The sequence below is a fragment of the Sinohyriopsis cumingii genome, chromosome 16 (genome assembly GCF_028554795.1).
Source record: "Sinohyriopsis cumingii isolate HCF-2022 chromosome 16, ASM2855479v2, whole genome shotgun sequence".
NCBI classification, from domain to species: domain Eukaryota; kingdom Metazoa; phylum Mollusca; class Bivalvia; order Unionida; family Unionidae; genus Sinohyriopsis; species Sinohyriopsis cumingii.
In genome coordinates, this window is record NC_142976.1 from 56,703,504 (window position 1) to 56,728,608 (window position 25,105).

At 36.5% G+C, this 25,105-nt stretch overlaps 1 protein-coding gene across 3 annotated transcripts in view; it reads right to left on the minus strand.

Moving 5' to 3' along the window:
- Positions 1-25,105, minus strand: part of LOC149780469 (uncharacterized) — a 71,011-nt gene that overhangs the window by 44,019 nt on the left and 1,887 nt on the right. For all 3 annotated transcript variants that reach the window (XM_089937420.1, XM_089937422.1, XM_089937421.1), the window contains exons 2-3: positions 21,441-21,462; positions 8,442-8,477 (exon numbers count right to left, since the gene is read on the minus strand). In XM_089937420.1, the coding sequence (XP_089793546.1) occupies positions 8,442-8,477; positions 21,441-21,446 (42 nt within the window). In that variant the 5' untranslated portion in view covers positions 21,447-21,462. The remainder of the gene's footprint in view (positions 1-8,441; positions 8,478-21,440; positions 21,463-25,105) is intronic.

A 25,105-nucleotide genomic window follows, 5' to 3' on the forward strand; every position in this document is an offset into this window, starting at 1 on the left:
AAACGGATTCATTGGTTCCTTGATTATCAAATAACCAGGAGATGCGCTAGGTGAAAATGAATACAATACAAATCCCTGATTCGCTTGATTCGACACTGACGAATCAACATTATAGCTACCCTCGACAACATCCGCGTGAAGATAAATCGCGATAACATCCGTTATATTAACGATACCCGGCGAGATATGTCGTCCAAGTTTGGAAGGATCATTATTGTGTTTAAGAATCAATTCTGAATATATTTTTTTGGTCCATGAAGCATGTAATTTTGGAAATAAATCATCAATGGTATCAGTGACGGATTTTCTCATCGCATCAAAATCAGAATTGGGAAATTTGAAATTTGGCAGTGTTTCCTCGGTTAATTCAAATACTCTCATGAATTTTTGTTTCTCACCCGAGTTCTTGATCAACTCGAATTTGCTAATAGGAAGAACATAGTCGGCAATTGATATATCGTCGACTATCGCCCGAATAAACATATCATGATAATATTCAATATCATTCGCAAGTTGATTTAAAATTTTCACGTGCTTTATAATTTCGCTACATGAACCAGATTTATTTAGGATGCATTCATGAAATGATCCTCGCAATAAATTTAATTGTAATTCGTGTTCTTGAATAAACTCGTCTAGAGTTCTTCTTACCAAGATACCGTCTATGGGGGCTATTATCCTGTTAATGTGGGTAGCGTCGAAGATTTTCACGTCTGGGGGGATTTTAGGAAGAGGCAGCCATGAGAGAATTCTTTCGTTAATAAAAGTGAAAGCGAACATTACCAGGTTAAATTTGTGATTATTCATGAGATTGATGGCGCTGTGGATCAAAGGTTTGTGTTTGATATCTCCATACCATCCTTCGTCGGTTGTAAAATCTTCCTTTTTTGGTTCCGGTATTTCTGGAAGGGTTTCATCATACCAACCTGGAATAATAACATCCGATTTCTTTGGTTCTGCTAGAGGTGCAACCTCGGGCCAACCTAATACGGTTCTAATCGACGATTGGTAAATATCAACAATATACGGCGATTTTACTTCGATGATCGATGACAATGTTGGATCATGTGAAGATATCTTTATTCCCGGAGTAGCATCGCCGGTTAAATTTGATATTCTAGTGGTAAACTCATTATTCAGCTGATCAATTTCATAACTGCCCGTTGGTATACCAACAACGATCCAATCCGGCGTTCCATCGGGTTTATTCTTATTTGCAAAAACTAGTGAATTATTTGACATCAAATTACCGAATGATTTTGATCTAACATTTGGCCAGCTGTTGTAGACACGCAACTGTGTTAATGCAATTTCGCTAACGTTAATTGGTGTTGAGAAATTAATGCTAAACTCGGGTTTCGTTGAACTTAGCGATATTAACGTTGTTGTTGGTGGTGTCGTGTTTGTCACGATCTTGGCTAACTCGGACATTATTAATATTCATTTGTTCAATCTCCGAGTAAATACTAATCATTGAAGAAAATTCTAGATCGGATATAATACCATCGTTGAGGCTCTCAGAAAGTAACAATGATAATTTCGAGTATGCGTCATTTACCTTAGTTAGTTTACTTTTGTACGAAGATAATTTCTCACTTGTGCACGAGGATATCTTTTTTGCAATGATATTAAGAACACCCGCAATTGTTGTTGTTGACGAGATTATTATTGTTGCTACGATTGGCGCTATCATTGTTACCGCGGATAAAATTATTCCTGCACCAACAACCACGGCCGATACCGCGTACACTGCAACATCAATGATAACTAATTTGCGCTGGTATTTATTTATTTTTGTTTGATAATCGTCAAGTTGTTTTCGCAACGAATCCTGCCATGATCGCGCCTGATTGTATCGGTAATCCGATGCGGTCATTTATTAATCTACGATAACAATTGCGGAATTACTGCCTATATTCGGATAAAAATTCGAAAATTGCAAAATACTTCACCGGTCCCATGGTGGTTCTATCTGGCGGTTCTAGCGTGAATGTTGGATTGCCATATTCACTTAACGAAATAATAAAAAATCCAGGGCAGAATTCATAAATTTTATTATTCTGATCCGGTTGTACCTTAAATTTTATATCGGAGATAATATGTGCTCGATATACGCCAGCAATTGGCGCGGTAAATTCAAAAAAATCATTATCGGGTGTCCAGGTAAGATTATTTATGGTTAACACAAATGTTAGATTGCATCGTATAATTCTATCTATCAAATGATCTGGCACATAAAATTTCGCCAATCTTGGGATATTCAATGACGATATTTTTGTGTTGATATTGTTAATTTTTGTGGTTGTTTCGATAATTTCCCTACCTAATTGTTTTACGTCAGTGGCGTGACCAGTTTTATCGTCGGATTGGTCAATCTTTGCTGTTGCAGCAAGAAGTTTCGTGTTTAAATCTCGAATTTCTCCGTCGTACGTTGATGTATCGACCTTTTGACGCGCTAATTCACGTACCACGTTAATTTCATCGTTGATGGATTTTATTTGTCCTTGCATCACGTTAATCCCCTTGGTAAATTCAGGAACAACAACATTGCCGAGTTTAATAATTTCCTCGTTGATTTTTTTGTTGAGATCGTCGATCGATGGTTTCTGACCCATCGAGATATTTACTTCGTTAATTTCGGCAAGAATATTAGTAATTTCCTCGTTGATTTTTTTTATTTTTTTGTTGAGATCGTCGATTGATGTTTTATCGATTTTCTGACTCATCGAGATATTTACTTCGTTAATTTCGGCAAGAATATTAGTAATTTCCTCGTTGATTTTTTTTATTTTCTCGCTAAGATCGTCATGTGATGCTTGATCGGCTTTCTTATTTGCTAGTTCGTTTGCGGCGGAGGAAGTATCACTGGATGTTTTTATATTCTCGTCAAATTTTTTGCTAAATTTATCTAAAACATCGTCAAGTTTTTTAAGGTCGTTATTTAGCCTATTAAGTCTTTTTGTCATTCTATCCTGAAGATCGTCGTGTAATGCTTTATCGGCCTTCAGGGGTAACTTTGCTATAATATCGGCGATATCAGCAACAGATTTTAATACCATCTCCGATTGGCGAGTAAATTGACTAATGTGATCGCGGTATTCGTCTCGCTTGATTATATCAGTTATTTTGACGTTGCTAGTTTGTAATCGCCCTTCTGTATTTTGAAATACAGCAACTTCACCAGGATCAACTTCTGACAGCGATAAAAGATTGTTAATATCGCTCTTGGTTGCAAACTTTGATGTATCGATGTCGACTGCATCTTTTTTTTCTTTCCTAAAGAGAGACCTACCGTAAATGTCAACCATGATATTTATCTACGGTATATTCAAATAAAATTTTGCGAAAAGGACGAGATGATTTTGAAATTGCATCAAGGACGTTAATTGACTCCGGGCCGCATATTGGTGGATCTGCTAATGTTTGTGTTGGAAGTGTTGAATACCAAACCGGAAGTTTTAGTTTTGACACATATTTGATAAATTCATTTGGCGGTGCTAATCCGTATGAGTCGAAGTAAATAACTTCGCGAGGATTAATCGCATACGCAACCCAGTGAGTGCCAGGACCAGAATTTTTATCGAGGTTTATTATTCCTGTCTCGGTGGGATTTGGTTTATCTGGTAGTTGATCTCGCATAAATACGCCTCTGAAAAATTTTATTTTCTTTTTTTTTGCTTCACTTATTAAATCTAAATTTGAGGCTGGTAGGCTCGACTTAGACCGGATCCGTATGGGGGGCGTCTTAGGTAAAGACCGGATCCTTGTTGCGGCTGCATCAATTTTGCGAGAAGAGGGAGAAGAGGGAATATCCCTCCCTTTTTTTTGCGATATCTTCCTCCGACGACCTTTTTTCCTAATGCGGAACCTATCCCACCAAGTGCACCTAATCCTACTGCCTTTGCAATCATGGGGGCCGCAGCAGCTATTAATCCTGGAATAGCTGCGAATAAAGGAAAAATACCACCTACTTTGATCATATCTCTGATTGCTCCTATCGAGAGATTCAAGCGAATACCAGTATTTGCTGATCTGGCTCTGGTGAAATGTCCGTGTTGATTTTTAGTTAACGATAGTTTGTTAGGTCCACCGTGAAGTTGATTACTTTTTAAGGTTAAACTTAAGCCATGTCGCGCTGCTGTTGCTGCCTGAAGGTTTTTTATCTGACCTGGGGTCAGAGTTACGCTGACGTGATCGTATGGCATATTAATAATCACTTAATCTAAATTTAGAATTTATCACATGTTCTCTACGGGTGCATCGATGACTCTCATTCTACCACTGATGCCTTCCAGGATCATTGTTCTATCACTAAGAATAACTGCGATTGCTCTTGCTGGTCCTCCTGTGTTAATTCTGGCTTTAAAATGAATATCGACAACCGACTGCTTTACTAAATCGAGATGTTCCAGGGAAAAGTAATAGATGGGATAGAGAGTATTAAAATCTAACTGTGATATTTGCAATCCGGTATCAATATTTTGATCACGTCCCATAAAACTTAATAATCGATGATACGCGCGTGCCGTCGAATTGTTCTCAAAATCGATGGCTATTTCCTCGGATGGCTCCTGTTGGCCATTTATTCTCAACGATACATTTGTTGCCTCTAATCGATCGAATATCATGTTACTATGTAATTGATCGTCTCTGATCATGCTTTGCAGAGCAACAAAGATATGTCTAGGTGCGGAAGAGCCTTGCTGTGAAGCAATTCGCCAAGTAAATATTCCGTCCAAATTAACATTTTCGTTGGAGTCAGTCATTGTTGTCAACCAAGACATGATGGATTTTCCTCCTTGATTCATAAATGATAATAATTTTTCTTCTATGATCATCGATGGAACTATTGCTGGCATCCACAAGGTAATTTTTTCAAGGACAACTTTACCAGGATCACCAGGATCTCTCCAAATGGCTCTGTCATCATTGGTATCTCGAACGAAAGATATCGTATGCTTCGCTCCGTAAATAACTTTTCTGAAATGTCTGCAAAATCCAAAAATATGAGATAATGGAATTGCACAGGAGAATTTTCGTTCAACTCCCTTCAACATATTTTTTCTTATGGCAAATCCAAGATTGTAATTGCCATTAGGGGCAATCATCGCTGAACGAATATCAGCGGCGGCGCCAGCAACGGTTACCGGTCTACCAATATCAAATGGTAAATGTTCAGGGTAGTTGGAATTATCCTTGGCAAACATCATACTAGGACCGGCTGATCTGGTAAAATCATCCGAGTATCTTGCTAGACCTATGATAGTCGTTGCTATATCAACGTTGTTCGTAATTGATTCAATCTCTCTTCCATCAATCATGTAAGTGGCATTCTTGAATAATGCCATGATACCATTATTGACAAAACCAACACCAAAATCCGCATCGTAGTTGGTACCATCAGCTGCCTTTACAATTTTACCAACAAATTCGATATACGCCTCAGATGGAAGAAAATATCTTGTTGTATCGTGGACTTGAATTTCCTTCCGATTTCTTGAATCTGGCTCAACTACATCGTACGAGAAATACTGAAAATCTCGCACTGATGTATCCCTACCTACTGGTTCATCCATGTCAAATACTTCATTTGACACTTGTGCGAACATTTATTATTAATAATATCGTCTAAAACGAAGACCATCACCTGAAACGAAACTTGTATTTGCTAAATTTGTATTAGCAACATTCTGCGCTAGATTTGTATTAGCAACTTCCTGCGCTAGATTTGTTATAGCAGCTTCTTGTGCCAGATCATTTATTTTTTTATTTGCCGCATCATTTATGGCCTTACTGACTTCGGGTGGCATTTCGCTGGTAATGGGTAATTTGACGGGTTGCTTTTTACGTACTAAACTTAATATTTTATTTTTGATGGCGTTGAAGCCTTTACTAGCTAAATTACCGATACCAGAAATGGCAGTCTCGCCTATCTTTCCTATTGCTTTCAACCCAAATTGCTTAATCACGGGTCCAATTTTAGGTATTACTCGCGTGACAAGACTTCCAATGATATCACCGAATCCATTACCGTGGATATATTTGTACACTGGCAATCGAGAGTTAACTACGCGGACCTGTCTTGGTCTGCGCTGATATTTGTGAACAATCATGTTATTTCAATTGTGTTATTTTAATCGATAAGCTCATCGACGAGTTTCTTGTAAATGTGAGAATCAATAATACCACCACGAAATAATCGCTGACAAATATCTGAGGCTTCGTTGATTATTTCACGAGAGTTATTTCCAGCTCGTTTTCCTCCGATTAATACTTCGAGGCGAGATACGTCGTTGACAACACTGTCAGGACAGATGGTATATCCACTTCCTGTTTTGGGTTCATCTTCAGGTTCATCTTCAGATTCATCTTCATGTTCAGGTTCATCTTCAAGTTCTTCGGGCGGTTTTGATATTTCTTCCTGATCTAATTGTCTTATTTCTCTTGTAAAAATTTTGTAATCAGGATCTTCGATATCAATAGGTTTTTTCACAGAAGCAAAATATACCAAAGGTATCCATTGTCCTTTTGTAATATTTAAATAATGATATTTTGTTTTCAAATATTTTTCTGGTTCTGCAAAACCAAACCTTGCGATTCGAATTAATTCATCTTGGTCACTAAATTTTTCAAGAGTATCACTGGTAAAATATCTTGATGACATGATTCTTTTTTGTCTAATTTTTGGAAATTCGAGTTCAACTTCTTCTGGTTCAGTTTCAACTTCGTGAGATGAAGACAAAGATAGCGATAATGGTTTAGATTTGTATATCTTTTCATAATTATTTACCAAAAGAGTAAATTTATTATATTCTGGATCTTTATATTTAACTATTTTGACATCCTTGTATACATAATATACCCACTTTGTCCAATTTACGAATGTTACTTTCTCGGATTGACCCGGTTTCATCAGTTTTTTTCGTCTGTTTTTCTCAAAATTTTCCACAGTAAATTTTATAACATCTTTCTGATTCATTGATTTTATTCTTGCGATAGTCTCATCGGTAAATTTATCGGAGCCCAAAATTTTTATTTTTCCACTTTGAGGTTGTTTTTGCGGCAATTGTGCTTGTGCTTGTGCTTGCGCTTGTGCTTGCGCTTGCGCTTGTGCTTGTGCTTGCGCTTGTGCTTGCTCTTGTGCTTGTCGAATTTGCTCAAGTTGACCCGGAACCACTTGGGTATGTTGCTCAATATCTCTCGTCATGGGAATAAGCCCAAGATCTTTAAGTTCCTTATCCTTTTGTTGTTTGCCATATGCGACTTGTTCGATAACTCCAGTGACTGGACTCAACCATTTTGACGATACCTCACCAATATGATATTGTGAATCATCATACTCACGAACTTTTTTCTTAAATAATTTTTTTGTCGGAATGAGTTTCCTTACTGCCGCTAATTCTTCTCGTGTTAATCTTGCAGAATGAGGCTCTCCAACTGTGCTAGTTTTTCGACTCATCTTATTTTCAATGATATTGTTTTATTGTGAAGTAAAATTAGCATTTGCAGCTTTTTCTTTGCCAAACTTCATCGACACCCAATCATTTTCCCACCCCCCACCCCAAAAAAATTATATTTTTTCCTTGTCCAGAATCATATAATTTGCACACAAAAATTGCACTCAGGGTTGAATTTACGCAAATTGTTTTTCGTAGAAGGCTTTATTTTTGTAATCTGAGGCTTCTACGGAGAAAGTTCTCGTAGGAAGGTTTATTTTGCTGGAACCGTCTGGTCTGTAGAACCTCCCTGCTGCTCGCGTATTGCTAGACTACCTGTATTGCTCTCTCTCTCTCTCTCTCTCTCTCTCTCTCTCTCTCCTGAAAAGATTCTTTTTGTAGGCAGGGCCGACAAGGGGGGGGGGGCGGCAACCGGGAGTTATAAAAGACATTTTTTGTTTGAACAAGAACTGAGAGGCCCGGGTGTTTATTACCTCTGGGCCCGTGATCACTCTCTACGGCCCTGATTGTAGGCGATTCTTAAAGTCAATTTTGAAAATCGACCGACTCGGCTGGAATAGGTAGGTCGAAGATGTTACACGTAATCTGTAACTGGTTAAATAGCTTGAAAGATTTCGGATGAGCTAGAGGTGCACGGATCCTTCCTCAACAGCCATTAGGCACAGATAAATCAGGCTCTCCTGTCCATCAGGGTGTATTGTAATTACGAACACCAATCATCCAATATGATCCCGAAATGGAGCGACCTTCCTCGGTGTCAGCTGAGTAAGCAATGGATGGGCCTATGTAAAATTTCTTCTCTAGTTCAGTTTCTTCGATCGTGCCACGACAGACGCGTGCACAAGGAAACCATACATGAGCCCTGTTTCAATTCTACAATCTCTCCACGAAAAGAAGTTATTTATTATTATGGTGTATGGAATTTTCACACGTGTAAACTTACCAATATCTACATAGTGAAAGGTAAATATTTATCTGACTTACCTTGTCTCGTGCCCCGTTGTAATCTCTTCTTTGATCCTGCAACATAAAATTCAAAACAGTTGAACCATTGTTTTCAGTTTCTTTGAGGTACATGAAACCACTGAGGGCAACCAACTTCCATTGAAGACAACTTCCCAAACACGGTATTGTTTATTGAGTAGTATTTGCGGTACAGAAGCAAATTAATCATCCGAAAAAGACCATATCCAAAATATGTACAATTTTTCCAGTCCGATGGGTGGTCTCAATTGCGATGTTTCTTTGTATCTTCTGGTTAACAGCATTACATCAAGGTTATGATAGCTACATAACTTGAAATGTGTTTTATGTTCTAATTACCAGTAATATGTGACGGTTACTAGGGTACATTGCTTGAAACGGACTGTATCTTATGACAACTAGTTTAGATGAAGATTGCTACGGTATATTGTTTTAAATGGACTGGGTGCTTGAACGGCTGAGCGTGATATATTAAAATAGATCTACCTCAATCCCATCCACAGAAAATGGTATTTTAAATGAAACTAATGGTGATTCATTTGTTTATGAACGTGTGCCTGATTTGGATTTTGAACGTAGCTTTAAAAAAAATTCAGTCATATCGCTACGATGTCTGCAATGTGTCAGTTGATAGTGATGTCTAGCACTGGGGCATCATGCCGCAGACATGGAACATGATGTCCCACCCAGTCACATTATCCTGACACCAGGCCGACCAGCCCTAACACTAACCTCTTGATGCTGAGCGCCAAGCGAGGCAGTTGCTATAACCATTTTATAAGTCTTTGGTATGACTCGGCCATGGTTCGAAACCGCGACCTTCCGCATCCGAGGCGGACGCTCTACCACTAAGGCTACCGGAACAGTCTAGTAGTAGTAGTAGTAATAGTAGTGGTAGTTCTTAGGTCGAGTCATTTTATCTTCCTGACGGTGCTTCCAGAATCCTATCGATCAAAAGGACTCAAGGCAACATAACATACATACAGAAGACCTGTTTGACAAAATTAAGACATAGCAACGACGGGTTTATGTTTGCCCGTTTAAAAGAACAAAGATTAACTGAACTGAAACATTATTTTGAAATGAATATTTGCATTATAAAATATACTACTGAATGTCATTCTGCACGACATGTTGCATTTACTGATACTTCTTGATCTGTTTTGTGTCAACACGCGAACAATTCCGTGTCCACGCGAACACTTCCATGTCCAAGCGAACATTCCCATGTCCACACGTGAACACTTCCGTGTCCACGCGAACATTCCAGGGTCCACGCGCAACGTTGTTAACGGTTGCCAGTGTACTATGAAAACTAGAAAGTATTTACCACTTAATTATGTCAATATTATGATTGCTCGTTTGAATAATTAAATAAAAGCACTCTCTTTTGGCCGCGGATCACAAAAGTTGAACAGGCACGGAACCTCAGCCTACGCCCACTCATCGTCCATCAGATGAACGTTGAGATAATGGGTGGGTAAAATTCATTTCAGTTCAATTCAGCTTTATGCACTGAAGCTGTCATATTCATCTTACATTATATCATTATCACTTAATTGGAATGGCTATATACGTATGTCTTACCAAGGAACAATAAAGAATGTGTGATAGTGGCTCTTGTACCCACATATACATGAAATAATTACAAAACACTGTAAAGAAAAAACGGGCAAGAAAACCTATGCGCTCTGTCAGGACAAAAGTACAAGTTTGCTTTCAACAAGGACTAATTGTGCAACCAATTTTCATTGAAATTCATATGGAAAAGTTGTAACATATACGTGTATTGTTCCTTAAATAACAATATTTAAACAATTACATAAACAGTCAGGGGAATTATACACATACACAAATCTGAAGCCGCATGATTTGCCTATACCAGTACTTAGCTGACTTTTCAAACTCTGTTAGTAAAACTGGAGTGTGTTTTTCCGCTTGTGACTGCAAATACGACTCGGCTTAAATCAACACAGTTTTGGTCATATGATGAATCTGTTTCTTTTGGTCGTATAACCAAGGTCAACAACACACACACGAACAAGAATTAAATTTACAATGGCCACAGCGCGAACACGTGCACACAAACAAAATGGATCGTTTCCACAAAATAAATTGATAGATCTTAACATCAATTCAGTTCAACTTGTTGACAGAAACACCATGCTCGTCATAAATCGTTGCCCTGAAATGGACTCAAGTCACAGTTATTACTTCCGGGTCAGTACATGTACCTAAGAATATAGTCCAAGAGTATTTTTAGAGCATTATTTCTTCTCTGCTTTTGGTGGTGATGCATGGGTTAAATTTAGGTGTTTTTGGTACTGATTTTTAAAAAATTGTTTATTCATTAGAATATGAACATTATGGTGTGGTTGTCTGTATGTCTTTTGCCAACAGTGCACAGTGAGTAATGAAACATTCATACCGGTCCGGAAGTGAACTCAGCGACCCATTGCCGGATAACATATGATAAGAATTTCACTTCATGACTTTTTCTTTGAAGATACTCATACTCAGGATTTGGACACACTGAAAAATTCAGTACTTACAAACAAATGTAGAGACTTTATAAGACAAATAATTGTGGTCCAAATGGAAGACCGGAAGTTGGTATAACCCAATAGGCATGAATGCCCTTGAATAAAAAAACGACTTCGTAAAATAAATAAATAGAACCACAAGAAAGGACACAAGGTTTCCTATATCGATGAGTCACCCAGAATACTGATAATGATTTCATGTTGCATAGAATTGTAGTCGGGTTATTTAGCATCCGTATAATTACAGGTTATCAGAAAAGCAAACCGTTGCATGTCTTCGACTGCGACTGGAATGATTTCAGTATCCATAAGTATTAATTTTTTTTTTTTTGCGATACAACATTTTTATCCTGAAACGCAGACGTCACGTTTTGCTAACATTTAAATATGGCTGGTCTAAGTTCTATTAATGCATGTCGCTGGTTCAAGTCTTCAACCTAATCCAGAATCAATGTTTCACAGTCTACATATCGGACACGCTATACAAGTTATATGAACAAATGGGAACCAGTCTTGACATGAATTGATATGATATGGAGTATATATGGGCCCGGAAGACCATGAGTGGTTGATAATAAAGGTAAAATGTGGGTAAAATAATCTTCTGAGTGATCATCCTGCTTGAAACTAAATAAATTTTAAAAAAACACATCAGAGACATTTTTGTTGACGGAATTTCAGTTGTTTTACAGATTTAACTTTTTAACACTCTTTTCTGAAATGAGCAGATAATTTTTTAGTTGAGAAACTGAAAACACGTGTTTCAACCACATGTCGATCACAAAAATGACGTAGCTCATGTTAGTTTTCTCGACACCAATGCTTGCATCAAGGATAGGTCTGTCGATTTTGAACATTTATGAATTTAAAGTTATTGATTTTTTTAATAGGAATGAATTTTTAATACGAATTTGTTTCCATGGGTTTACTATGGGAGTTGAATTATTATCGTGCGTCCTATACTGATGCAGTTAACTCTTATTTTATATCCATTTACCATATACTGTAGAAAATGTCATTCACTGAAACCCATTGCAGATGCGTTTCATATTAATGTTTTCCAAGAAACCGGTATTTAATTATAATTTTCCAGATGACGGATTAGCCGTTATTGGTTTTAAAAGACACTGTTATAATAGAAAGAAAAGAGTAGAGGTATTAGGTTTCTTAAAACTTTATCTTCTCCCGGGGAGCCAATCACATCTTGAAATGAATAATTTCGAAGTCATTTGGGTTAAGTCAAACTAAACTCTTCAACATATCCTTTTTTATTTGTTTTAGGCTGCCAAATACATCTAGTTTATGTTATATGCCGCTTCAGAATTCACCTGAAATTGTTTTTAAGTAGAGATTGCCAGTTGACCTTACGGGAAGGAACGTATCCTTTTCCCGGGATGGATGAGAGTGCTGCGCTTGAAAGTGGTATCCATTCAATAGATCGATTTCTCTACAGTCATGACATAAGTTTCGTCATAACCAGGTGCCAGTTGGACCTTTAAAAAAATCCTATAAAAAAAATACTAATATGGTTAAACTAATGACCGAATTAGAATTTGCTTAGACATTCGGTTCCTACTGAGGCATGGGAGAAACTTTAATCGTAAAACTGTGGTTAGATCCTTGACTTGTAGACCATGTAGCATGAGACTAACACTATTTCCTCAAAAGTTGTGTTGTCAAATCATAACGGTATAGTCTGGTTTAATGCATACAGTATATAAGCAATTAGTATATTATCAAAAGATAATGGTACAGTCTGGTTTAATACAGACATTATATAAGCAATTAGTATTCGAAATCGACTCTTTAAAACGAATGTCATCAGCTATAAAAAAACATTGAATGTATGAAATAGCACAGGTAATGAAGTACAGTTAACAATATATTAAAGAAAACTTGTATTGAAATACTGACGAAACTCTTGACGAGCTAAAAAGAAAGAATTTCAAAATTGTACCAGAAATTCAAGAGATCCTAAGATAAACGACACCAGAAGTTTCTTCAGTTCCTCCTATAAATTACCAAAAAGGAGTTGATATCGAAAAAATTAAATTGTGGAATAACTTTTTTCCTTCATCTGTTTCTGTCTTATATAATACTATTCATGAATTGCCACTTGTATCTGAAAGGTGCGATGATAAACTAGGCTGTAGCACACAAGAAATAACTGTCATGAGTAATTCATTTTACATCCAAAAGGCACCTGTCCATGAACTTATAAATCAAAATGTTTCGAAATATGGCCAGTGAGATTTGATATCCATTATATCTGTTATTAAGTAAGTAATTGGAAACGATTAGTTTCCCTTCATCATAAAATAAGTCTACTCTAATACGTGTCGGATGCGTCTAGCCATCGCCCTATATCTCTGCTTGGTAAGATATATGAAAGCATTAGTTTTAAACATGTTTATGATCTTTTACATTCCAGTATTCCAATGTATAACTTATCCAGCTTTCTTCCCATTCAGTCTTCTTGTCTAGCTACACCAACTGTGAAATGATAAGGGGTGGATGTGGAGGAGTAGGCGGGCGGAACAGGTCCCCCACCCCCACAACAACAAAAAAAATCGAGCACGAAATTTAGAGTAAGTTTGCTTTTCCGTTAGATGCTTAAAATTAAGCCCTTGAAACGCTTAAAATACAAGAGCTTCCCGGGGCCCCAACAGACTTGTTCGTCCAACAGACCTATCTCCTACTTGTTTAGGCCCCCTCACCACTCCAACGATATTTTGGGATCCACCACTGATGATGGAAATAAATGGCTGATTTAGGTCTTAGAAAGGGTCTCACGTATGTGGTAAAAGTAGGGCGTTATTTCACTCGTTTTCGAATTACTGTGCATGGCATAAGGAACTGACCTACATATCTGAAAGGCTTACTGCTGGGTCATATGAATGGGAAGCAACAATACCAAAAGAAAAAAAAAGATACACCTAAAACCATGCAAGTGTTAAATTAGAATTTCGTGAATGAGTGGTCATTAGGTGATTAGAGTATACTTATTTGTTGCATTTACGCGTTTAAGAACCCTTGACAGCGACTTTTTTTTAGGTCCTTGGAAGTCAAACTTACATAAGTGTCGTTTGATTGCTCGGTAATGGGACGCCTTTCATGCTATAATAATATGGCTCCCAAATACTAACTGGAACTTGTATCTGCATTTGGTTTTGCAAATATTAACTACAGTTTAAAAAATGAAGACGATATTAGTGAGATACTTTTACGATTGTCAATTGTTTACTCGTTCTTTTTGCCCAGGGTTGGAATTTTACCCCTATTTTAACTAGAGAATCTACCACAATTAACTCCTGTATGCGTAGTATAATCCAAAACACTGACGTAATAACTTTGTGTAGTATGATCCAAAACACTGACGTAATAACTGTATGTGTAGTATAATCCAAACACTGAGACAATAACTTTGTGTGGTATATTCCAAAACACTGAGATGAAAGTGTTGTTCTCATAACTCAGATCTATATCGGGTCAATCTTTCAAATAAATAAAATTGCAAGTATACAATGTAAAGAATTTTGGAATGTCAGAAATATAACACAGTCAGAGCAGAACCTTTCCAAACTAGCTGACCGTTTCTTTCTAAATCAGCTGATACTTTACATGATGGATTATCTCCACAAAATAAATGAATAGATCTTAATTCACACTTTAAGCAATAATAAAAAAGGCCCCAAATCCCATCAAACAACCTTTCTCTTTGGGATGGGGATGATGGTCAATAATTATGTTTTGAGGGGGTGGGGTAGAATTTCTTGCTATGGTACTGCCTTAACCCCAATCAATCATGCATTTGGATTCATATTTATGTTAATGATAAAACTTAGAATTTAGTTTACTTATCGGTGTTTTGCATACACAATAATTGTATGGGAAAGGATGGTCAAATCCCATTGCCATTTTGTGCAAGAAACAATCAAATGTATGAATCTGGCTTTGTTCTTGTGCACGTAGAATCCCCCACTATCAAAAGAACTGGCGCGAATGGCGTATGAATACTAAACACAGCAAGAAAACAAGCAGCTACAGTGAAGTGCACTCAGTAAATATCTGTCTTTTGAGTACCTCAAACTGACTAATTATCTTTTTTCCTTTACTTTCGAATTTTTGGAGGTCGTCAAGAACATTTTATGTGTGTAATTTGCAATCACTGAACAGGCAAAGATGTCTCTGAGTCAGGTTTTGACGTGGCAGGCTCAATAATGTCCTAAATCTAACCGGAAGTAATAGTCACAGATCCGTCACGGACAATCTCTTTGTTGGTACAGGGATGACGATCTCGAACTTTATGAAGGAAAGCCATCATTAACGGCCTAAAAAAAGCAACACTATTGTCCCCTTGATAGCTGTTTAGGTAGAGTCAGTTTTACTTAGTTAAACAGAGTAGAACAAGATTGTGGGTGTTTGCACTTATTTAACTGGCAGAGTTGTCTTTCTTCAACCTAGTAGCAACTTTATAAAGTAAATAGAATTTTATGTAGGTGGCGCAAATATCCCCCATTGCAGACACTACCGAACAAGAAAATTTACATTTCTGCTGACGTCATAAGATTTACGTCTACCGCGATGTATATACTAACTACCTATTGTCTAAGTACCTACCTGCCTGCATACTTACCCAAATACATGCCAACTATCAAGTTTTGTACCTGGCTGAGTATGCACTTAGTTATATTCATATGTCTACCCATTTCAGTCCGTATTTACTTATTTACATGCATACATGCCTGCTTATTTACCTGCCAATCTTTGTGACTAGCTACCTAATTGCCTCAGCCGACACATACCTCACAGCCTTCCTATTACATAACAACTTACATACAAACACTCATTCATATTCGTGCAGATATATCAATGTATACTTATGTACGCACATACATACATGCAGACACAAATACATACATACATGCATGAATGCATGCATACATCCATCCATCCATACATACGTACGAACGAACATATACATACATAGAAATACCCCATTAATGCAATTCTTTATTATAATGTTCAGATCACATTATTTGATCGCATTGCTTGGTTAGTAACAGCAGAATATTCTATCCAAAATAAAGACTGGTACGCTATTCTATACAAAACAAAGACTAGTACGATCATAAGATAACAATTTCGTCAAAGAAATATTATAATGCTTGACTTTGAAGATATGGCAATATTTGGCAGAGCACCAGTCACTAACCCCAAAAATACAATATTATTTTTCAGCCAGGCGTGTTATCAGATTGTACGAATATTTACAAATCTTGTCGGACAAAGGTTGGATTTTACAAATTTAATAAGACTGAAAATAGAGCACAACTTCCTAAAACCGGAAATCGTTTCAAATACAGATTTTTCACTAAATTAAACATGTTGTAATTTTAAAGTCCATTTTAAAATGTGGATATCAATTAGCGAATCACTGTTGGTTTCTAAGTTTAGAACAGTTTATTGTCTAACCTCAGTGGTGAGTGAAATCCCGAAAAGTGATACTGTATTGTAGAATTTTCTAGTGCTGAAAATATGTTTGGCATAATGCCAAAAATAGTTTCAAAACGCGTGTCATTATTAATGATTTCAAATAACAACTTACTATAGGAAAAACTTCCAAAAAGTGTGACCTGAGGTCTAGTTAAATGAAAGCTACATGACCACATCACAGAATAGTTTTGAATGGCACGTTCTGCATGGAAATGCATGGCGTTGGTATTGAATGTCCCCATCTTAGGTATGGCCTGACCTAGTACAGACTCTTAGGTACATCTTGACCTGGTACAAAACCTTAGCGTATCGATCCCAACGTGTCACACAGTGGGCATGTTAATGTTTTAATTTCAAACAAAGGTGAAAAATAGTTCACAGAGATTTTGCTGCCGAATATTTACAATGTCGATGTAAATAGAAAGTTTTTACTGAGCTTCTTTCCAGTCTGGATTGATATGACAGTTATTTTTCGAGTTGTTAATTGATGGCAAAAAGCATCGAATTTAGAGAGACTAAATTAAATGTAATCTTCCTTTAAAAACATTAACGGATGGTTACATACTCATTGATCAAGGAAACTATTCCAGGACGCGACTATTCTATAACTTTAAAGGCATGTTTTATTTAATTTTGTATTTGAACTTGTTTCACCCAAATTTAGGGTACTACCTCTTGGACTATGGTATGTTACCATGGTGAAGAGTCTATTTATGTTGACCTTATCAAGGTTATGCAGAATGTAATACACCTTAGTCATGTCTACTCATTCTCTTCTGTGCTGAAAGTCTGCCTTTCAGTTACCTGTCTGAATAATCAAATAAAAGCACTCTCTTCTGGCCGCAGATCACATAGGTTGAAAAGACAAGGAACCTCAGTCGGGGCCCACTCATCGTCCATCCGATGAACATTGGGTGGGTAAAGGTTATGCAGTACTTAATTCACTTGAATCTTGTCTACTTATTCTCTTGTATACTCAGAGTATGCCTTTCAGCTGCTACCTGTTGGACTACCCGAAGCCAAGTACATGTTCTCGAATGTTCCTGAGTGTACTCGCTGTAACAACAACTGGTGTCTTTCGATGAGACGCGATAACAATGGTATTCATACAAGGACCATGATCTTGATACGAGAACAATGTTTTCGTGGTTCTTAACGCCCTGTCGTCAAGAACCTTGCCTCAGGTTGAGAACTCATAGTAATTCTGAAGCTGGAATGGACAGGAGCAAAGATGGCCGATAAGCGAGTGTTAATAGATCATGTGTATCGATCAGCTCTAGTTGTTAGGGCAAACACTCATAGGAAAACATGAAAAATTGTAATTGGCGTTCGGGCAAGAATAGCAAACAGGTCTCCAAAGACGGACCCAAGTTAGAGAGTCAAAGAATCTTGAGTTCTTCTTAATGTGATAAACCACTTAGAATCTTTGCGATTCTTGTTGCTGTCTTTTCCGCGTTTACTCTTTCTTCAAATAGGGGCCCCATATGAAAAAGACGTACTCCAGGTGAGGTCTGGTCTATACGTTATAAAGTTTTACTCAGCATTTCGAGTAAACATTTAATCCAAGCTAACAAATCCTACTTAAGGATTAAAATAATTCAAACTAATGTTATAACAAAATGTCTTTGTCCGTGTAGATACATTTCTGATGTATGAGCCTCGGGTCTTTTTATTTATATTGGTGCTAAACATTTAACTACTATTGTATCTGATTGTCATTGTTATAGGGTTTAACGCCATTTTTCAGCACAAGATAGGCAATACATGGCGGCCAGTATAAATGGTGGAGGAAGAACCCGGGAAAACCCTGAAAGAATCACCGACCCCTGACAAGCTACTGGCAAGCTTTCTCACGTACCCACATTGGCCAAGCCCGAGACTCGAACTCACGAAGACAGAGGTGAGATGGCAGTGATCCGTAACGGTGAGCGCTTTAGAACACTAGGTCACTCTACTGTATGAGAGGACAGTTTCCTCGACGGTTGTTTTGGGCGCTATCCTGTGCCATTTCCCCCCATTAAAATGATCTAATAAAATATTTACATTTATATTCAAAAAATATTGCCTACACGTTTATTCTATATCACCCTCCATTTTATACTAAAGTAAAGGTCGTACAGGCAGGGCCGGCGCTACCATATAGGCAAACTAGGCAGCCGCCTAGGGCGCTGATTTCAGGGGGCGCATTTCTCCAAATCAACAACAGTTTTGAAAAATAAATAAATAAATTTCAGTTTTATTGAGGGTCGTTTTTATCCTGGTTTATTTCGTACAGGGACAAATAATCGGGTAGATTCAGTCTTACATGTGTGTTGGGTATGAAAAGACAAATGTACATTATGTTTATAAATTTTGAAATTGTTATTTTCCGGGGGGGGGGGTGCGCCAGAATCTAACCTTACCTAGGCAGATAGTCTGGCGCCGGCCCTGCATACAGGTCATGTAGGCGTCATTCTTTCGAATTTAGTTTTACATATCTTTAACTGGCAATTTATTCACTTTATTTGGACCTCATGAACAGACTTTGGTGATACAAAATTAGTATTAACTTTTAAAACAACAATTTATATTTAATTTAAGATGAGTAAATGCGATCCATGACCTGTATGACTTTTACTATAATTTGTCATCCATATTGATTGATTGCATGAAATCACGGACAACCTCTATGTGCGTTGATGTGACACAAAATTACTGATTTTAACTTTTACTTGCATAATTGGTTTATATCTTTTATTTCGATAACCGTCTTTGTACGGTAAATGTGAAATATTACTTGGTCCAAATATACATTTCCATTACTCTCTGTCCAATAATTATTTACTAGATTTTGTTACAAATTATCCAGATGATCTCTTTTGCTACTCTGATTCACGTTGACGCATTTTTCCAGATGATACGACCTCAAAAGCAGTCATTAAAACAGACGCAGACAAAAGATACCAGCGGTGTACCACACGTGAAGAGCACCATCAAAATAAATGTGTTCTGCAATCAAAGAATAATTTGTCTTTATTCAAGAAAACTCTTGATAAGTTATAATAATCGATCGCATACTTATTTTTGTAATTTTTTACTTACAAATTAAATAGTGAAATGAAACGAGGTGATTACTTATCTAAATAATCTCGAACTGACCTTAACTTTTAACATTCAAAGGGTTCGTGGTTAATTTTAGTTATCACAGCTGAAATTTTCTAAACCCAATTAATGACAACCTATACAAAGGGTAAACGTACACATCAGACAACCAATAATATGTAAAATTGTTATCAAATAGGTCCAGGTACACGTAAATAACCATACAGAAACATAGTCGAATCTTAGAGTCGTTATTTTGTATATGTTATGTTTAAAGAACTAATACAATTAAAAAGGCACTCAGAAAACGTTTTGTACAACGTTCACGCCCCTACCCCACCCCACGCCAGTTCGCTTAAATACGGAACATCAATGTGAAAAAGTTGCTTGTTCTGTATTTAAAAAAAAATAATTAAATTGTGAACAAAATACACCTTGCTTATGCATACCAACGAAAATTACTTAATCACAAGCGAGACAAGGTTTATTTACAACAAAAAAGCCGATATATTTTACTCATGTTACTATTATTGTTCTGGCAAATGTTATGGAATGTTTTCTTTCATGAAAAATATGCTAAATATATATATATTAACATAACTGCTCAGTTAAACTTCTATTTATGTGTACCTGAGAAAGAACAGCAGTTTTGCATTGTTATGTGGGTGAAGGGGTATTCTCATATCAGTACAAAATTACTCGTTAATTATACTAAATTGCCACTGCTAATTCTGATTTGGAATCCAACGTACGAGCTACATATGGCATCACGTACTCGGACAATTAAGTATCTATACAGCTTTGCTTAATCGATCGCAACCCGATTTGTTACTTAGACTGTCTGATACATCTAGAGGTTTACATAATTGATCGATATTCGTGGTGTGCTTTTGATGGCTGACAAAATATAAAAACGTGACCTAATGCGTTCATCCACTCTCACCCCAACTCTCTCTCTCTCTCTCTCTCTCTCTCTCTCTCTCTCTCTCAACTGTTCCGTCTTCTGATTACCAAGCGATTGACGAGATCTTTGCGTTGTATACAATTTGTCAGAAGAAGAACATACACGCAAGACGGTTTCATTACTTATTTTCTTCCTTTTAATAATGAAGGCTAAGGACAACGTTTTGACATCAATTGATCTTTTACGTCTAGAGTAATTGTTATAAACAGACAGACATATTCAAGGTGTATATATATATATATATATATATATATATATATATATATATATATATATATATATATATATATATATATATGTGTGTGTGTGTGTGTGTGTGTGTGTGTGTGACGGAAAAAAGAGCCCTTAGCACCGATTTTTTTCATTTATGAAAATTGTTTGAATGATTTATACAAAATAAATTCTTTCACTGTGAAATGATCATTAGACTGAGTTGCATTTTCAGTCTTTCAACACACGGCAAAACGATACGGCGGACGCGTCTTAATCTGGAACTAGTACCTGGCAAAACGTCACAGTGGACGCGTCTTAATCTGAAACTACTACATGGAAAAACGACACAGTAGACGCGTCTTAATCTGGAACTACTACATGGAAAAACGAAATAGCGGCCATGTTTTAATCTGGATTTAAATAATGCATGGCACCAACGTAACAATTCAGTACGTGTTATGCATATTTCTGGTTATATATTGCGGTTTATATCTTCAAACAAACAAACAATAATACAATCAAACAAACATCAATAGCGATCTATTCTTTTTTCACTTCAAAATAAAGGATCGAGCACATTTCATAGTAATCTATAAATGAGATGTGGGGCGGGGTGGGAGTGAGGGAAGAGGGAAATAATATGTAAAAGATAGGAAAGAATATAATATTTATCTTCAAAAAACTTATTCTAAGATGACATACCTGCATTCCTGTGTCTTTCTACCTGTAAAAAAAGAGAAGAAATGACATGTACCTTAACTATGGTTGAGTTAAAACAATAAATTTGACTTTGAGTATTAGTTTATAAGGCTAATAAATGAGTTATGAATTTCTGGTAATATGAATTCTTTCATTTGCCCTAGATGTATACCCCATACCTCATTCTGAAACACCGATACGAATTTTAAAAAACAAAACAAAAAAAAACAAACAAAAATTTAGAAAGTGGCTGACGTTATTGTTATGCATTTGAAATTAGGTCTGTTGAATTTATCAGTGATTGATTTTACGACATTCAGGGAAGGGAAGGTTAAAATCTGGATTGTTGATTGTTTTGTTGTGTTTTTTTTTTTCTTCATTTGCGATACTTGTAAAATTCTTTGATTCCTCTATCTGGGACGGTTAAATTATCGTTACTTTAAAATAGCGGCTTTTCATTGACGATACAAGCACCCTGGCTTGTACATTTCTTTGATTCATCCATCTACTGAAAGTCAACATTTGTTTGTGGGCGCGATAAGTAATCAAAAATGATTCTATACCTTATTAAATCTGCATTTGTAAAATGAAAATTTATTTGATTGCCTTTGTCGGCACCTGTATAAATTGGCATCATTTATGGTGTGTGTGTGTGTGTGTGTGTGTGTGTGTGTGTGTGTGTGTGTGTGATAGAGACAGAGAGATCCAGATAAATATAAATACCGATAGGTAGGGGACACGGGACAAAGAGGGGTATTTTCAAGTTGTCCCACTTCAGGTCTTAAGTGTTTGCAAGATGTATCAATAATTAAATTACAGGATACAAGAACGTTCGATACATACATATATAAAGGTGCCAGTCCGTAATGTTGACTCGGTCTTAAGCATTGAGGAGGTCTCTTTTAACACTACCGTGTATTGAAAAGAAATGTAACATATTCAGCAACGGTAATACGAACCCCATACAGAAGTATCTTTTTTTTTAAAAAAATTATTTGCACGGCAACTTGAACCATCTTGAGATACATCATTTACATCTGAATAGCAACTTTATTTACTCAGATTTGTATGCATAAAACATAATTTTACAAGTTATTGTGAAACCAGGGTAAACATTTTACGGGGCAGACATGCATAACAGGTGGTATGTCATTAATAAGGGCTTTAAAACAATTGTAATGAACAAACTGAAACAGATTCGGATCTCGTCCCAAAGAATGATCTTGAAAAATAGAGTTTAGCTTCGGGGCTCATAAGGGATTTGGTCTAGAACAATTTATTATTTACGATGACTATGTGAAAATGGTTTGGAGCACGTGCAGTTGCACCTCAATTAAGTCACTGCACAAAGTGCGCTTCTTGTGTACTCCATCTGAACATGGACTTTATACTTAGTTGTTGCACAAGGGTTGCAAGGAACACTATGTCTCGCCTGTAATCCTGACATTGATCTACAGTATTAAAAACTTAACTTGAACAGAAAATCATGAACAATTTTTCTGCCGCCTCACTAACCTCAGACTGATACGTTTCCTGTGTTGCAAAACTGCTGGAACAATTGGCGCACTTCAAGTTTTCGCCGAACTGAGAGGCGTATTTATTTGTTCAATTAATATTGATACTTTTTTTTAATTAAAAAAATATGTACTAATGTATTTTATTATAATACGACAGGAAGTAAACGGATACTAAACGTGCCTTAACTTTCATCTAAATGTCCTCGTTCACGAAACTCTATTACGATGAAATTTTATTTTTCTTTCTTTCTTCTTAAATAGATTTTGGCGTATGATGTATGATTGCTAATGATCTTCAATATCAGATATTGACGAGAGAGAGAGAGAGAGAAAGAGAGAGAGAGGGAGAGAGAGAGTATGTAGATCCCACCACAGTCATGATTGTATGCGACCCTCCTAAGGAAGAGTAAAATCGCAAAGCCAAAAGAATAGCATGGTATAACTGTCCAATGAATTCATGATTTAGCGTTATGTCGAACTTAGTCTTTGGTTAGCAAAGTCAAAGGGTCATTGTTCAAAGTTGGAATCTGAAGATGAGGTACGTAATCGATTATTTCTGCAGCAAACGGTCATATACGAGTGATCAATTCATCAACACGTAATTACACGTGTACAGCTTTACAAATAAAACGAAGACAATATTTATTTTGGGGTAAATGGAAATTAGGTTTTTCCGTATGCCCGACAAATATAAGAAAAGATAAAAAGAACCACAAAAAAACCAACGCTTGAATACAATTACAGATATGTAACGTATTTTCGTTGCTTCGGCATTTTTGATTAAATAATGGACTTTTACGTATGTATGTATAAGTCCCTAGTTACATCTGGGACTTCTACCTGTGTATGCATAAGTCCCTGCTTAAATCAAACATTTCTACGTGTGTATGTTCAAGTCCCTGATTGAATAGGATGAACTACTATTTAAAAATTATGAAGTGTATTTGTGATATTAAAAACCTCTATAAAAATATATACAAACAAAACTCAAACATTAATTAATGATCAGGTCTCGCTCCACAATATTGTAAAAAAATGATTTTAGGAAAAGGTTACTATCTAACTGACTATTTGGATTAACCTCTTTTTCGCCCATCAGGGCATGTACGACGACAGGTTACTATCTACTGGGGGAGGGGCAGTGTAATATCATATAATACTGCGTAGAAATCTGCCCCCCCCCCCCAATGTTACACATATTCAAATATATTATCACGAGACCAAACGTTTTGAATTGATAATAAGTCAGTCTTATAAGTCACAAAGAATATACAACCAGTCAGGCTTAAAAGCGATGCTGCATATGCAATCAGTCAAGCTTATAAGCGATGCTGAATATTCAACCAGTCAAGCTTATAAGCCATGATGAATATACAACCAGTCAAACTTATAAGCCATACTGAATTACAACCAATCAGGCTTATAAGCCATACAGAATATACAACCAGTCAAGCTTATAAGTCATGCTGAATATACAACCAGTCAAATTTATCAGCTATAATGAATATACAACCAGTCAAACTTATAAGCCATACTGATAATACAACCAGTCAGGCTTATTAGCCATACTCAGTATAAAACCAGTCAAATTTATAAGCCATACTGAATATACAATCAGTCAAGTTTATAAGCCATACTGAATATACAACCAGTCAAAATTATAGGCCATGCTGAATATACAACCAGTCAAACTTATAAGCCATACTGAATATACAAACAGTCAAGCTTATTAGCCATACTGAATATACAACCAGTCAAGCGTATAAGCCATACTGAATATACAACCAATTAGGCATATAAGCCATACTGAATATACAACCAGTCAAACTTATAAGCCATAGAGAATATACAATCAGTCAAACATAAGCCATACTGAATATACAACCAGTCAAACTTATAAACTATGCTGAATATACAATCAGTCAAGACTATACGTCACCTTGAATGCAGAACAATAACATTACGTTTAGAAATATTATGATATACTGACTCTCATATTCAAAGTTGCAATAATTTTATTGTGTGCAAGTATCTCCCTAACTCAGTAGAGTGGGCCGTTATGATAGGCCAATGGTCCACTTCATATAAAAAATAAAAAAAACAATGAGCCATTTTAAAACGTAAGTGGGTCGCCAAGAAAATTTCTAGCGC